General features: G+C 60.2%; 1 protein-coding gene across 6 annotated transcripts in view; it reads left to right on the forward strand.

Annotated features, from left to right (window-relative positions):
- The window catches only part of DUSP8 (dual specificity phosphatase 8), a 53,715-nt gene that overhangs the window by 29,838 nt on the left and 8,001 nt on the right, over positions 1 to 15,876 (forward strand). For 4 of the 6 annotated variants that reach the window (XM_064513151.1, XM_026092778.2, XM_064513152.1 and 1 more), the window contains exon 4: positions 14,659 to 14,825. In XM_064513151.1, coding sequence (XP_064369221.1) covers positions 14,659 to 14,825 — 167 coding nt within the window. Of the gene's footprint in view, positions 1 to 8,283; positions 8,808 to 9,907; positions 10,098 to 14,658; positions 14,826 to 15,876 lie in introns of those variants that run through there. The other 2 variants (XM_026092780.2, XM_064513153.1) reach the window with 2 other exon arrangements.

Consider the following 15,876-nt stretch of genomic DNA (forward strand, 5'->3'; position numbering starts at 1 on the left):
CAGACCTCAGCCAGGCTTTTCTTTCTGCTTTTCGCAGCCTCTGCTGCTCCTGGTCAAATGCAAGTAAGCTGTGTGTCGTACGTGCTGAAGAGCTGCTCTCTGTCCCTAGTATAGATGTAGCTAGAGGCCAGCGGCCCGGAGCCAAAGGAGAGGGCTCACCCCGCTGAGCTGGTTCCTTCTTTGCTTTGAGAGCATAAGTAAACCTCCTGGTACTAAAAAATCAAATTTACCTGTTTGCTTCACTCCTTTTCTGCACACAGAGTGTTAGATACATTGCGAAGAGCCTACTAACACCCTTCCGCCACCCCACTGCAGCTGGGGGGGTCCCACCGTTAAAGGGGGCCGGGAACTCAGTCCCTAGGGTCCCCGGAGCGGTGCGTCTGCCCCAACCAGGGCCACGGCTCCCGCGTGGATGGCCGCTGCTGCTCAGTCAGGGTTTACACTGATTGCAGGGACACGCTTGCCCCACATCTGGGAGGTGCCCAGCTGCTCCAGGGGAATCTACGCTTCACCACAGGTGAATCTGTGGCCCCTCTCCCATCCTTCCCGAGCCGGTCTGTCATTACAAGGGAAACAGGCTGCTAAATTCATTGCACTGAGAGCCCTTTCCCATCCCCTCATGATGGAGATACAGTCCAAAAAAAAAAAAATCCAAAGAAGTCCCGAAACCTCCAGACCCGTTCTGTGGTCCCCAGCTCTCTTCAGCCTCACCGTAGGACTGGAATTTCCTCCCAGGTGATGCTTGTGCAATGTGACGGCTATTGAAACTGCAGCAGCAGACGATGCATGGGGGAATTCCCCTCTCCCAGAAAGAGCTTCTGCTTTCCCCACGCAGTCTAGTAGCTGGAGCAGGGATGGGGAGATGGGACAGGACCCAGGAGTCCTAGCCGGGTTGCTTTGGGCGAATCACTTCTCTTTTTCCATGCCTCGGTGTCCCCATCTTGTACAAATTTGGTGCCTGGCCATTTTTGTTCATCTCCAGCCCACATCATTCTTCAAATGAGTCTGCTGCCTGGAAACAGCTGGTAGAGGCTGATGGGCAAAGACGGACGAGCTGAGGGTGGCAAGGCTGGTGGCAGGAGCCCAGCAAGGGTTAACATGCTACAAGCAACAATTCCAGCCGGGTTTGCAAGGAGGAATCTGAGTCAATTATTCCCAGTCTTGGAAATCATCATCTACTCCTCTTTTTCCTTTTTTTCTTTTAATTGTGTAAGTATAAATAGTGCTGCTTGCTGCCCTCCATCCGTGGGAGCAGAAAGCATGTTGATTTATATGGTTTTCCTGACATCACATGAAGTGGTGGAAAACTGAATGGAGCCAACATTTTTCCTGCATTACGTAATGCCCCCTCCCTCCCTCGCAGCCGAGCTTTGCTATTCCTGCAGGAGCCTGACTGTTCTTTAACCTTTGTTTATTTCAGCACAAACCCTGGCTTTTTTTTTCAGTTTCTTTTTTTTTTTTCCTTCCCCCTTGCAAGCTCCCGCTTTGTTTTTATTAACAGCCATTATCTGTTTATGAAGCAGCAGCAGTCTGGCTCCATCGGCCCCTGATGGCTCCTGCATGCGAGCTCTCGTGTTGGAGACTGGCCAGAGCCGTAGTGTGGTGCTGAGCTGCTGGGTGCTGAGCTTCAGCAGCTCCTCTCCCTGCATTTGTTCAGCTGCAGAGGACTTCAGGGAGATCTGGCTTGGAATTTGCCACTCCAGTGGCTGGAAGTGGTAGCGGAGGGCTTAGGATGCTCCTCCAGATGATGTTCAGGCCCCATGCACAAGGGGAAACAGCCTTGGGGCACAGCAGACCCAGGCTCTTGAAGTTGTTCCAGGTGGGCCAGCACAGCAAAGGGGGGCTCGTGCTTCTCACAAGGGCTGGGGTTACTCTTAGGTGGGGGCCTGTGTGCTCCATGGGTCTCACGATCAGGCAGGTCCAGTCTGAGACCTGAGGCCCCATTTGGCCTGAGGTTGTAGCTGGCCACTGGCGTACACGTTGGTCCCAGTGCTTGGTGGGGCTGGACGAAGCTCCTGTCAACTGCAGCTTAAAGGTCAAGGAGAAAGCGGTGCTGGTACACAGTCTTGCTGGCTAGTGCCAGGGCTTTGGGGCAATGGTTGTCTCCCCAGCTCCCTTCCATTATAGAGGGTTTGTGGAGGCATGCTGGAGTTGGGACCTTCCTTGCATGGCAGGAACTGCTTTCATTTTATTTTTGTGCACAAGGGGAGCTTTATCTTTGCAATATCGCACACTAACCTGAAACAGGCCCCTCGCTTGCTTTCTGAACTCAAGTCATGAGCTTTTCATCTGGCTCTTGTGTGTGTGAGATCATCTTCAGTCCCCCTTCGCCCTCCCCCCCCTCCATTTGTACCAATTCTTCAAGGAATGTTTAAATTTTCCAGTCCTGTTCTTTCTAAATTTGGAGCGTCTGTTTACTCCCAGGATTCGGAAAGAATGTAACAATATCATCAGTGAGAAATCCCTCCCAGCCCTCCACTCTCCATCCTCCTCCCTCCAAGCTCCTCGGCAAGCAGACTGGCCTGCACAGACTTGGCTGGTGGCCCAGATCCCATACAGCCCGACAGCGCTGCAGCGGGCCTGCATGTTCTGGAAGAGCAACTGAGGTGTCGCTCATCTCTCCGTCCGTCGCTCTCCCGCTTCTTCTCCCCGCGCTCCTTTCTCGTGCGTGCACCCATAAGTACTCAGGGAGGTGCGAGCGTGGTGTGCTGGTGGCCTTGGAGATGCAGCTCGTGCCCATTTGACAAGTCGGGTGGCAATGTTTGTGTTAGACCTCCGAAGGTCTTTCCACCTGGAGATAGCGTGTTGAGGAGGAGGTACCGGCCTTTCTAATGGGGGAAATAGAGCTTGTTGGCGCCCTATTTTTTGCCAAATGGATGTCAGCAAAATAGCGGAGTTGGGAGCATCAGTGGATGCAGTTGACTGGAAGCTTCATCTGCCTTTTGATGCGGTCCCTCATCCTCCTAAGGGAGCTGTGAAGCTGTGGGGTGAGCTCCTCTCCAAGGACCTCGCGTGCATCGGGAAACTGCGGGAATGAAGGGCTCGTTTGCATCGGCATCATCAAGGCAGACAGGCGACAGCGGCCACCAAGTCGTAACGATGTGACTGGCGTGATCTGGGGGGGCTGATCTCATTAGCAAGTCCAACACAGTTATTTCGGAGATTCGAAACCGATCACCAGGGAACTGGGGAATTTTGGGGGAACCTACCAAAGCCAGATGGCTTAAGAGTGGATGAAATGAAGTAGTGAAAAACAAAAGGGAGTTTCCATTGAAAGAGTTGGTTTGAGCTGTCCAGACTGGTGATGAGGTCCCACATTAGGTGGAATTACTTTTGAGACAAGGACCCAGGGGCAGATCAGTTAAAAAAAAAGGAGTTTGGGTTTTGAGGTTTTTTTCCTGCTGTATAGGGACAGTCCTAAAAGGAGATCAAACATCAGGATGGCTGAACATGGCAGCACTTGTTAGGCTGGAAATCTAGTGGAGCTTTTGCATCTCATGTCTGTGAGAAGCCATTTGCTAGCATGGTATCTCCCTTGCCGCCTGCTTCACTCAAAACATGTTGGCCTGAGGGACAGGGGACAGCACTGATCAAGGGGAGGGCTGATGTGAGAGAGGATTGGGGCGGCTTAGAATAAAAGAGAAGATGAATGCGAAACACCAAACTAGGCAGGTGCAAAAACAGCAGCTAGGACAGAGCGGGGAAGAGAGGGGTTGCTCTTTGTCGGAGTAATAGGAGCTGAAGACGCCTGGTGAATCTGAAAGGCAGGTAAAAATACAAATTAGTCTGCAAAGCTTGTCATGGCTGTCACTGAAGCTAATAGCTTAGCAGGATTGAAAATGGGGATTGAGGCATTCTTACAACCCTGATGGAAGAAAAAATAATCAAAAGCCTAAGAAAGAAAATACCCCAAACACCCACACTTCAGTCATCAGTCAGCGACTGTCTGTTGGGAGTGAGGAGGCAACTTCCCGCTTAGCCGGTTATTTCATAACCACCTTCCCGATAGCCTGTTGTGGACACCCAACAGTTTCACCTGAGGGCTTCAGGGCGTGACTACCTCTCCGGGGAACAGCCCCCCAGCTAGCCTGAAGTCTTCGCTGGTCTCCACGAGCATAGCAACTCCCGTGGATCCTCTGGGACCCACCGGTCCTTCTGCCCAGTCCCACCACCGCCCCGCACGCCGTGCTGACCCCAGGCAGCTGTCCTGGGCAAGTCGCTGCAGGGAGCTCCTCGAGGCCTCGGTCCCCGATGCACCGCTGCGCCCGAGGTGGCTGTGCTCTGCCAGGCAGCGCAGGTCGAGGTGTGGAGATCCCTGCTGAAGGGATTAGCTGGAGGAACGCTCTCGCGGTTCATTTGGCAGGGCCTGAGTAGCCCGTGGGACGTAGATGCTGGTTTTACCTCTCATCTGCTACTGGGGGAGCAGGTAGCACGTGTGCCCCATGGTGAAGGCCCTGGCGCGGCACCTCAGGTTGGGATGTTGCGGGTTCTCGAGAGCTGAGCGGGCGCAAGGCGTTGCCAGTGCACAGCTAGAGATCTCCAGGTCCGTCCCAGGCGCGCTTCGTGGAGGGACGTCGTCTCGTCGCTTTGGGACAAGGGTGCTGGGGGAGCTACCCGAGCACGCGTGGTCAGCGAGGAGCTGCGGGCCGTTTCTCACAGAAATAAAGCAAAGGTTGGATTCTAGCTCAGCTGGCAAATGTTGCCTGCCTAAGGCTGGATATGGCTCCGTTAAATCAGGATTTTGGTACTTTCTCTGATTTCACCGCTTAGTATCCAGGCCTGAACGTGCGTGTTTATGCAGAGCGTTAAGGCTATTTCAGGTACTCGTAGACCGCCAGGTAATCGTGCATTCGTGGGGGGCCAGGGCAGCTGGCCTGAATCCAGCAGGTGCATCCACAAGTTCCTCTCCTAAAGCCTGGTTATTGCCCCTGGACCTCCGACAAGCAACTCTCCCCACCTGTGGCCGTGCCTGTCCCGAAGCGTGCAGTAATAAACCTAAAGACGCTGGTCTTCAGCTGGTATCAGTCAGCAGGCACTGCTGGCTCGAGGGTCGTGCTCCGAAATACGTGGGTGTGAGGAAGGAGCGGGCACGTGTGGGTGCCAGGGGGAGTTTGGATGGGAAAGGAAAGCGTGCGTGCACCCAAGCGACTTAGGATTTCAGTGCCTCGCTTCTCCAGCGCTGAGAGTTTCGAAGAACCGTCCCTGCAGGTGCCGGCGGCCGGCCCCGGCGCTCAGGGCAGCCGGTGGAGGCGAGGATGCTCGGCCACCGCCGCGTTGGGTTCGGCGGTCGCTGGAGCCGGCGGGGCAGGCTGGCACCCCGGCCTCCGCTTGGACTCGGCGATGCCGTTGGGCGTTTTGGCCCCGGCGGGACCCGCCGCTGCATCCCTGGGAGGGGTTAAGCCAGGTCACGTATGCGCGAGCTGGTTGTATTCCAGACCTATGCTCTAAAGCTCCCCATTTAGCAATGCTGTCGTCAGACAACTTGTTTTCCTGCTTCTATAATTACTCCGCGGTGCTTCCCCTCCCCCTCGGCCGCGATCTTACCAGTTGGACCAAGGGAAGGAGAGCGAAAGGGCCGAAGGCAGCGAGGGATGGAGAAAGAGGAAAAGAAGGGAAAGGGGTTATGGAAGAAGAGACCGCTGCTTGCCAGGACTTACAAAACCCTTGTGTAATTTCTTTTTTCATTTCTGGAAAGCTGAAGGGAGGAAGGAAGCTTTCCCAGTAAGAAGTCCTGCTGGACAGGAACCTGTGCCCAGTTATGATTTCCTTGCTTTGGAGAAACCTGCCTCCCCTTTTCCTGAGGCCTCATCCTTGCGAAAGGTCTGGGGTTGGGATTATTATAGGGACCTTGCGCTGGGTGGGGAAGGGAAATGCCGGCCGGCACCCGGCTGGCCTCGCGCCAGGCTATAGGTGCAGTCGCTGATGGGGCTGTAAGGGCTGAGCAGGGCTCGCGCCGCTCTTCGGCAGACCGTCCCCTTCCATTTTGGAGCAGAGCAGGTCTAATGCAAACGATACGTAGGAGGGACCGGCCCCTGGGCTGAGAAATAGCCTTCCTTCCCTCTGCGTGCCTCCCCCTAGCCCAGCACCAGCTCCAGATCTCTCTGCTGGTCATGGCGAAGGGGTGAAGACGACGGGAGGTGCGTAGGCAGGCCGGAGCCGGGGAGGAGGCTCGTGTCTGGGGAGAGGTGGGCTGCAGGTGGCATCTCCACGTGGGAGGCCCTTGCGCTGGTGAAGGGACCTGCACTCGCCTGTCCTTCAGCGCGGATGGGGGGGAGGCCGGGCGCGGGCCCACGCAGGGCTGTCCGAGGTGTCGCGCCCAGCTCCCGGCTGCCCCACGCCGCCCAGCCCCAGCTGCCCTGAGCAGAAAACTAGGTCCGAAGGCATCCTGGAGGGACCTGCCAGCACGAAAATAGCTCGTGCCTGGGGCTCTCGCAAGCCGGAGTGAGTCAGTCCCCGGCAGCAACCAAGGCAAATGCATGCTCCTGGGTTGCTGCGTCGGGGGCAGGCTGAGGACGGCGCTTAGGGTTTCGCCAAGCGCTCCCTGCATCGTTGTCCCTCTCAGCTGGGCAAGAGCTGCTGGGCAGGACGGAGCCCACACGGGCCACCAAGCCAGGCAGCAGCACCCTGGTCCAGCTAGGGCAGCCGCTTCCCTGCGGGGCTCACGGAGGAGACACTGCTCCTCTTTTTCCCCCCATCTCGTTCAAGCACGCTTTGAATTTTAGCCAACCTCTGACCCACATCTGATAATCATCAAGCCATATTCGTTACAACAACAGGGCTCGTTAGCAGGCTGGCTCCGCGCGGGGCGGGGAGGGTGGGGGCGAGGGCGGGGAGAGCGCGCATTTAATGCCGATGACCTCATCTCATGTGATGTCATTCAAAGGAAAAACACTGAAGTCACTCACATATGGCTCAGCCTTGGGTTTTTCAGCCCATAAAGCTTCTGGTTTTCAAAGACACAATACATGCCCCCCCCCCCACTATAATCCTGAATGGCTTGCTGGAGGCCTGGTGCCGAGCAGCGAGCTGGTGCCGAGCTGCGTGGGGACGTATCGGGGAGCAGCAGGGGTGGGCGGGAGGGGGGATAAATGCAAGGAGACCGTGCAGCAGCCCCCAGCTGCGTCAGAAATCGCGGCTCATGGATTGAGCCCCCGTGGGACTGGGAAAGACCATTCATAAGCGTCGCTTCTCGCTGTGCTTTTGCACCGGCGGAGACCGCGGCAGCGCGTGCATCTCCTGCAGGCGACGGTCTTGCTCTTCGGGGACCGGAGCGAATAACCCTGGCCCACACGGCTGCGTGCCAGCTGGGCGTGTGGCTCGGCCTTCTGCGTAGACGCGAGCAGCCCATCGCCAGAGCCCCTCACCCCCGGCTGCTGGGGCCCTTTCGCCTCTAGCTGTGCGAATCCCCTCCAGGCTGAGTGTCCTCGGGGGTGCCTGGCTCGTGGTCGCTGCGTTGGCCTTGGTGGAGAGGCACCAAGGACCGGAGAGTAAAGACGAGCCGGTGGTGAGAGAGCTTGCCCACCCCGGGCAGCCAGGTTCAGAGGTCTGCTCTGCAGCAGCCTCCTGCTGCACCCGGGAGAAGCTGTTTAGTCTGGTCTGCCTCAGTTTCCCCGCCGTGACGTGGTGATCGTGGCATTTCCCTTCCTCGCGCTGGCGTTCGGAGCTGAACGACGCGGCTCGGGGTGCCCGTTGGTCACGCCGGGGCAGGACGAGGGGCGCCAGCCCCACCACCGGCTGCAGCGGGGCTGCCGAGAGGGGCAGCCGCCTCCTTGGCACGCGATTTTGATCACACACCGTTTCCCAGTAAATCCCCCCCCCCAAAAAACGGGGTAGCCGTAAAGCAGGGCAGCCCTTTGGGAAGCGGTCTCCTCCCTACGAGGCAAAACTCCTGCTCACTGCTGATGCCCGAGGCGGCGGGGGGAAACGGGCTCGTTAAATCCAAGCGGTTTCCACGTCTCCCTTCACCCAGGAGGAAGGACTGCTCCGAGCTGGAGTAAAGCCCTGTTCTCCAGCCGCGCAGCGATAGGCACCATGGTGATGGGCACCTGCAAACCGCATCAGCTGCACAGCTCAGGGCTTCCTCGCTTCTGTCCCCGAATTAACTCCCCCGGGCCAAATCCAGCCTGGTGCTGAGGTCCGTTTCGTGCAGAAGCTGCGGCTTTGGGGCAGCGCAGCTGCATCGTGTCCAGGCGGCACGATCGCGCGGGGCTTTGGTGGCCGAGGGTGGGCGGAAAGGAGCTGTTGCGCCTTTAAGCGCTGCGCGAGCGGCGTAGCCCCCGAGTCGAGTCGAGCCGAGCCGAGCCCAGCGGAGCGGCGCTGCGTGTCTGTGCGCTGAGTAAGGAATGCGGTTGCATGCCTGACCCGTTAGCTATGAGCGCGCCGCGGCGGCTCGGCCGCGCTCACGCTCCCGGGCTGAGCTCATCCCGGCTGGCCCCGGAGCCGCACACGCACGGAGCCGCGGCGCGGGAGGCGGGCGGGCGGCCGCGCTGGCAGCGGGGCTCCCGGTAGCCCCCCCGGCCCCTCCGGCTTGGGTTTTTTCCCCTTCGCCCCGAAGGCTGGAGCTGGGGGGAGGCTCTCCGTGCCTTGGCTCCGGCTGCTTTTTTTGGAGAAGCGGCTGTTTTTGCCGCTTTCTCGCCCGCCGGCTGCCGTGTCGCTAGGGCGAGGGGTGCCTGCGCGAGCCGCAGCCCGGATGCCTCTGGACGTGATGATTGCTCCCTCCGAGGACCAGTTCTGGACGGACGTGCACGAGAGGCAGCTGAAGCTGAAAATCAGGGTGCGGAGGATGAAGGAGAGCAGGGACATGCGAGGTTTGTCAGCCTTTCCTTCCGGCGGGCACGGAGGGGGACCAGGGGGCTGGCGCGGCGGCGGCGGCGGTGCAAAGGGAGCAGGCAGCCGGCCAGCGCCGAGACGGAGGAGCTCGGAGAGCGGTTCGGAGGGGGGGACATGAGGAATTTCCAAGCAGAGATTTGCAGCCTGGTCCTGCAGGGACCTGCGGGGAAATTAAGGTGCAAGAAGGGGGCAGTTTCTCGACCCAGGTGAGGGGCTGCCTGCGGCGGGCAGGGGCGGCCGTGGCGATGCCGGCATCCGGCATCCGACTCGAAGCCGGAGCGGAGGAGAGTGCGGGAAGGAGGGAGGTGGCGGGCTGCCTCCGCGCGGATGCAACGCTCCCGTCTCAGCAATGACTGCTTTTAGAAAGGGGTTTCGCCCTGTTGCCCCCCATAGTGCCGAGGTGAAGGGCAAGCGGAGGAAGGAGACATGAGCCAAAGCAGCTTAAAAATATGCCGAGCCCGGCATGACCTAGATTGCCGAACGGTTGGATCAAGAAACTTCCCCTCCGCCACCACTTAAAATGGGAGCCTGCTAAAAGTGCTTGACAGGTTTTTGTGGCATGAACCACATAACCCAGTGATGGTGTCATTACTAATAAGTCACTCATGGAAATGACACATTTTTCTTTACTTAGAACAAGCGAGGCTGGTCCAAAGCAGGCAGAGTCACCGGAGGAAAATCAGGACCAGCAGCTCTGGGAGTGTGTGTGTATTTGTGTGGGTGGAGGGCTTCCTTTCGGGGTTTTTCTTCCTTTTTTTAAGGAAGCGGTGGGAGACGGCGGGACGTGGGGGCCTGGGAGCAGCCCGCGAGGCCGGCGAGGGGCGGCGCAGGTTGGGAGGTGGCAGGGGGATTCGGCAGCAGATGGGCCCAAGCTGTTTGGGATGGAGGAGCTGACAGTTGGGGAAACGGGGGATTTACATGAATCCGTAATAGGGCTGATTCATCTGCTTGCTCATACCAACTGCTTGGAAAAAAGGACCCCGCGATGGCGTGATGAAATGCGGTGCCAAATGGAGGGAGGGCGAAAGCCGGACCGGAGGGTGGGGGGGAATACGAGGGCTGAGCAAGAGCTTTCGTGCCGATTTCGGCCAGAGGTTTGGCGGGGGGGCAGGTCCCCTAGCTCCATAGGCTGGTGGAGAAAGCAAAGGAGGCGAGCGCGGGGCGGCCGCGGAGGGAGCAGCAGCAAGGATGCTGGCGGTGGAAAAACTCAAACTTCCCAGGCAGCAGGAAGCTCTGACGAACCCGCGAAACTTCCCAAAGCGCGATGAGTAAGGGTGACAGTAAGCGGCGTTTCATCACGCCGCCCGGCTTCGCTGCCGGCGCGGCCAGCACGAGAAGCAGGGATTTTGCAAAGAGGGGTTTTCCCGGAGGCTCCGGGAACGACGTGCGAAGCGGCCGGCCCCTCGGCTTTCCTCCCTTCCCTTTAACCCACTGCAGAGACGCTGGGGCTCGCTGGGCTGAGCCGCTCCTGCCGCGTGCCGGGCGTCGCGGGGCCGGGGCGAGCAGCAGCCGGGGGCGACGCCGGCCGAGGACGCGGGCGCGAAAGCAGCATCCCCGGGCTTGCAGAGCTGGTACCCGGCAGGTGGGACCCCAGGCCGCGGCGAAAGCTGGACCTGCGACGCCGGGCTCCCGGCAGCACCGGCAGCTGCTGCTTAACCTCGTTACGGGGGCAACGAGGGCGGGCTGTAATCCAGCGCTTTGCAGACCCCGTGGGTCCCCTGCTTGCTCCGAGGCTGCGAGCTGGGGGTGAGGAGGTGGCAGCTGGCCCAGGGAGGGTTTGCAGCTCGCTTTGCTCTGCCTGTTTCCCTCCTCCTCGCGGCTGCAGGCTGACGGCCCGCTGGGGTGAAATGTCGCCTTTTCTTCCCCGTTTCGTGCTGGGGGGCTTTGGGTCGGATGCGCTGCGCTGCGTGCGTGCGAGGCTGGCGAAGAGGCCGCGTTTCTGCAGCTCAGGTGGCTTCAGGTTTGCAGCACTTGTTCTCCAGGAGGTCTCTAAGAGATGTGTGGGGCTGGGGACGTTCCTGGCACTGGGGACAGACCCATGGCTCTCCTGTGGGGCAGTTTCAGGGGCAAGGCTCTGCCCGTGTGACCGTGCAGCTCTCGCCCCGGTAGGGCTTTCTTGCAGTCTGTGGGGAGCTGGATCAAGGCCATGGAAACACCAGGCCAGAAAGCTTTCGAGCCAGGTTGCCCCCGCCGCTCCCTGTCTCCGTTTCATGCTTCCAGCCTACAAGGATGGCATGGACATAGGGCAGGAAGCTGGAACCTTCTCCCACTTATAGTGGCAGGGACCTGGGGTAGCCTTGGCTTGCTGCACATCTCCCTTTGATTCCCCCAGAGGAATCAAATCCTCAAGGGCTTGCACATCTCCGCGGCTGGGGTTTGCCACCGGGAGAGCAGTGCCACGCCGCATCCCTGCCCCGGCTCTGGGGACAGCGGCTAGGCTAGGTCTGCCTTAATGGTCCAGCCCTTCCCGTGGCCGATGTACCGCCGCGTGCCCGCAGCAAGCCTGGACAGATCTGCTGACTTCTGCGGGCCTCTCGCGGGGCGGTTTGTCCCCGCTGGTGACGGCAGCGGTGGTACGGCAGGGTCTCGTTCGGAGCCGCGTGTGGCATCTCCCCCGGGCTCGTAGCTGGGCTTGCGGGGGGGGGGTGGCTCGGTGCCCTCTCCCTGCAGCCCTCCACCCCCCTGGTGACCTTGCTTTCGCTGGGGGTGGTCAGAGATGTTTGGTCAGAAAATGTGCGGTATCGAGTCACTGCACAAGCCTGTGCCTCAGTTTCCCCCTTTCCTCCGAGGGCATCCCGGCCCTCTGTCCCCTCCCAAAGCTGCTCTCTGTCTGGCCCGGCCTGGAGCCCCTTGGCTGGACGCCACCGAGGATTTTAATTTCTCCTGGAGAACTGCCGAATGACCCCCCACACACAAAATCGGGGGCTGGTTTTCCTTCCCCAGCACGGCCGGGGGCCTGGCCCTGGGAGGGGCTGCCTCCTGGCTCTGCCTTCCTCCAGCTGCCGCAGAGCAGCAGAGGTGTCCCCTCTTCTGGCGGGGGGCCCTGCATTTGCACACCCCCCCTCCTCCTGGGCCCCACCTCTGCCTGACACAGGTAACTGTAGAAGGCAGGAAAACATTGGATTTTGCAGGGAATGTTTTTGGAAGCCCTCAGGAATGCCGGTGCCGTGGCCGGGTGCAGCGTGGGGGACCGGCTCTGCAGCCCTCGCCGGGCTCCGGGGAGCGTCGGGGAGAAACGGGAGAGCTCGAACCGCCCACCGCCTGTGCAACGCGCATCCTTCCCGAGCAATTCCCGACGTGCCGGGCGGGAGAGACCCCGCGCTGCCCCGTGGCCTCGGCCCTTTGGGCTCGGCGCTTCTCCCGCTCCGAGCCCGGGGTACGGAGGGGAAAGCCCCGGCGCCGCTGGAGCCCCGCCAGGGACATTCCCTGCCTTCGGGATCACTCGGAAGAGCTGCCCGGCTTCCTAAAAACGCCTGGCACGCTGGAGCGGCGGGCCCGGGTGGGGTTCGCCCCGCTCCGGCGCCGGGCCCCATCGCTCGGGTTTCCCTCGGAGCGGCCGGCGCTCGCCCGGGCGAGGCGAGGACGGTGCCGGGGCCGGGGCCGCGCGAGGGAGCGGGGCGGCGGGGAGGCCCGCACGTGTGCGCGCCGCGCTCGGCCCGCTGATTTATGCCGCTTGGCAATGCCGACGCCGTCCAGGGAGCAGCCGTAACCAGAGCTGCCGTGCACCTGTGCTGGGCCTCCTTCTTTCGCTCTGATTTAATGTCCCAGTTGAGAGGTGATGTCATGTCGGAAGGAGCCAGGGAAGAGGAAGTGCTGGGGAAGATAAGGTGCCTTAACTCTTCCCTGCCCAGCTTGGCAAGGTTTTGGGGCTGAGACTTGCGCTAACTGCCAGCCAGCCAGGAAGACATGAGAGCGGAGGAAAGAGAGGTTGGTTGGAGGTTGCTTTCCTCTTTGAACAGAGGGCTGGACACCAGGACACGGTGGCTTGCAGGCGGCGAGGAGGTGGAGGACCAGGTGCCTGGAGAGGAAGGGCTGAGACCCTGCCCAGTTCAGAGGGAAACCAGGAATGTGCCCAGACCTGACCTGCTTCTTGAGCGGGGAGAGGCTGGGTGGGAATGTCCTAAGCAAAGGCCTGTTGAAATGTGTCATTCGGCTGCAGAGATGGGCCGGGGATTGCCACGTTAGAGACTAGGACTTTGAGCGTGAGCTTCTGGAGGCATCCAGGTCCCGTGGAGAGTCAGCCCCCAAAGTCTGCTCAGCCCTGTGCGTCATGTCCAGCTCTATCTAGTCGTTTGTACTATCTAGGAAACCCCTGGGAGGGCTGGCTGGGCTGACACAGCCTAAGGTCCTCGCTGTTGCCCCAAGCTGTCCCCCAGATGCCCTCTGCTCGAGGGGAGTGAGCTTGTGCCACCGCTTGCCTGGCTCTAGCCCGGGGAGCAGGATGGCTGGGGGAGAGGGGCCATCGTGGGTCCCCACCGCTTATCGTGAACCGTTTCGCGATCCCTTCTCCGAACGCTATATTCGGCGACGTCGTGCCCCAGCACGCAGGGAGGGAGGCCGGAGGCTCAAGCTCCCGTTTCGGGCTCCGCCACTATTCTTAGGCAGGTCCCTTCGGTTCCCTAAGCCACAAGGCACGAGGCTGCAGAATGAGATAAGCAGCGCGCTTATGTAACCGCCCAGGACGTGCGGCCGTCCTTTAAGGTTTTACAGCTCCCGGAGCTGCCTGGCAGGCGAGCGTGGCAACGTCCGCTGCCCTGCTGCAGTGCTGCTGCTGTTCGAGGGGGGGCTGCTTTGCGGGCCGGTGCGTTTGCATTTCGGCCGTATTTCTGACGGTGCCAGACAGCACTGGTAGCTTCGGTCGTCATGTTCTACCTGCCGCTGCCGCAACCGGGGTTTTTCTCTCAATATTGGACTTTGAGATGGATGTGACTGCAGACCAGCTTGGCACGGTAAACTGGGCACGGCTTGCTGTCACGTTCGGTAACGTCTGGCCGTGAAAAAAAATTGCTAGGAAATCTGTTCAAAAGAAATTAAATTGCATCCCCTCTGGCAAAACCTCCGCTACGTCCCTCTCTCCGTTTTTGCAGACTCACTTCTCTAATTAGCGCCGCGCTCGCAGCCGCGTGAAGCAGGCAGGCGCTCGGCTGCGGGAGGACGGGAAGCCTGCGCCTGGCGCCACGGGCAGATCGCACGGCTGTGACAGCTCTCCGGCCCGCGCGCGAAGGCTGCCGGCAGCGATGCCGCGATTTCCTCAGAAATCACAAGCTCGGCAGGGCCGGGCAGAAGTCCAGCCCCGGGGAGACGGGGCTGGTGCCTGCTGCGAGTCGCGAGCGGACCCCCGTGCCCGACCCTGCCTGCCGTGACCCTGGGGAGCGTCGTGCTGCTGGAGCGCGTTGGTGTCGCTGGCCCTTCACGTCATCCCGCCGGGCGGTTTTTGCTAACAAATCGTGAACGTGACGGTCTTCAGAGTAATAGGTGGCCAAAAGAAGGACTTTTCCTGCCTGCCACTACGAGCAGAGCTATCCGAATGGAGGTGCAAACAGCGAGGGGGGTGCAAGGTGTCACCTGGCTCACGTATACGTTGATATCCAGTGTGGCAGGAAAACAAGAGCTGGCTCTGTCCTGTCCTGTACGTGTGCTGCGGTCATCACAACACATTGGGGTCGATTAACGATGGTTGTTGGCTTTTTGCTCCTCAAAACTCCGTCCTTAGTGGTGTTACCACAGCTTCATCCACAGCCCTCGGAGTGCCGGGTCCTGGCTGTGCCGCAAGGAGGGACAGTCTCAGCCTCGGTGCTTGCACCCTCAGCGTCCCTCTTTCTTTTGCAGGAGGCTTCGCCACCTTCTCGTCCTGCTTCCCAGGGCTCTGCGAGGGGAAGCCGGCCGCCATCCTGCCGATGAGCATCTCCCAGCCGTGCTTGCCCGTGGCCAATGTCGGCCCCACGCGCATCCTGCCGCATCTCTACCTGGGCTCCCAGAAAGACGTCTTAAACAAGGTACGGCCCTGCCGGGGTGGGGAGCACGTCCGCCTTGCGCCCTGTCCTGGCTGGGAGAGGGCTGCACTGTGACTCCTTTAGCCACGCGAAGGGCAGAGGGTGGTGGTGCCTCCTCTCCTCTCCGGCGAGGACCATGTGGAGTTGGACCTTACCAGGAGGCTTAAGACGCAGAGCACATGGGCAGAGCCCAGAAAAATGGTGGTGCTGAGCTTCGGTGTGGTCCTGAGGGCTTGAAAGCCCTTGGGAGCCGGACGGAGGGGGAGAAAGCCGGGGCATCCCACGACGGGAGCGCAGAGGTAGGCGGCTATGGCCAGCAGCAGAGCACTTTTTCAGGAGGCCTGAAAACGGGCAAAGATTTGCTGTGGGGAGAGAGGAGGAAAAAGGGGCCGTGTCCTTTAAAGGTGCTGGAACGGCTGCGCGGTGATGTCAGACCAGGGAAGGAATTTTGTTTAAAGGAAAAATAAAGGCGAGAAGAAAGAAACAGGAATCGCAGTTAAAATGCCGATGGGCGCCTGCCGCGGGCAGGAGGGAGCCAGTCCGGCGTCCTCGCCTGGGGAAGGCGAGGGGGGAGAGGGCCAGGGGACAAGCGTCCGACCGGCAGTGGGGGTGGAGGCAGAAAGGAGGGAAAGAGAAATTATATACAGGGAGTAAAAGGAAATGAAAGAGAAAAATGCCAGGAATGTGAGCCTGGGAGCTGGGCCGGCTCCGAGGAGCCGAGGCCGGGCTGCAGCGGAGCCGCCGGGGACAGGCTTTCGTGCAAGCGGGGACCGGCGGCCCGCGGACGTGGGGCTGAAATCCCATTGCGGTCTCCAGCGGAGTCCGTGTCCGGCAGTCAAATTGATGGTTTCTTCCCTCCTCTCCTCCTCCGAGGTTTTCACTCATCTTTTGGGGACTCATTTTCTGCCATCTCTGCGGTGCAGTGGCTCGGCAACAGCTCTGCCCATAGGTTCCAGAGCCGGGGCGAGCGTAGAGGTCGCACACGGGCGAGCGCAGTGACGTTTCTCCTCCCCGGCGCTTTGCTAGGCGAGATCCCATGTGGCAGCTCCACGGG

Source organism: Dromaius novaehollandiae, chromosome 5 (genome assembly GCF_036370855.1).
Source record: "Dromaius novaehollandiae isolate bDroNov1 chromosome 5, bDroNov1.hap1, whole genome shotgun sequence".
Taxonomy (NCBI): Eukaryota; Metazoa; Chordata; class Aves; order Casuariiformes; family Dromaiidae; genus Dromaius; species Dromaius novaehollandiae.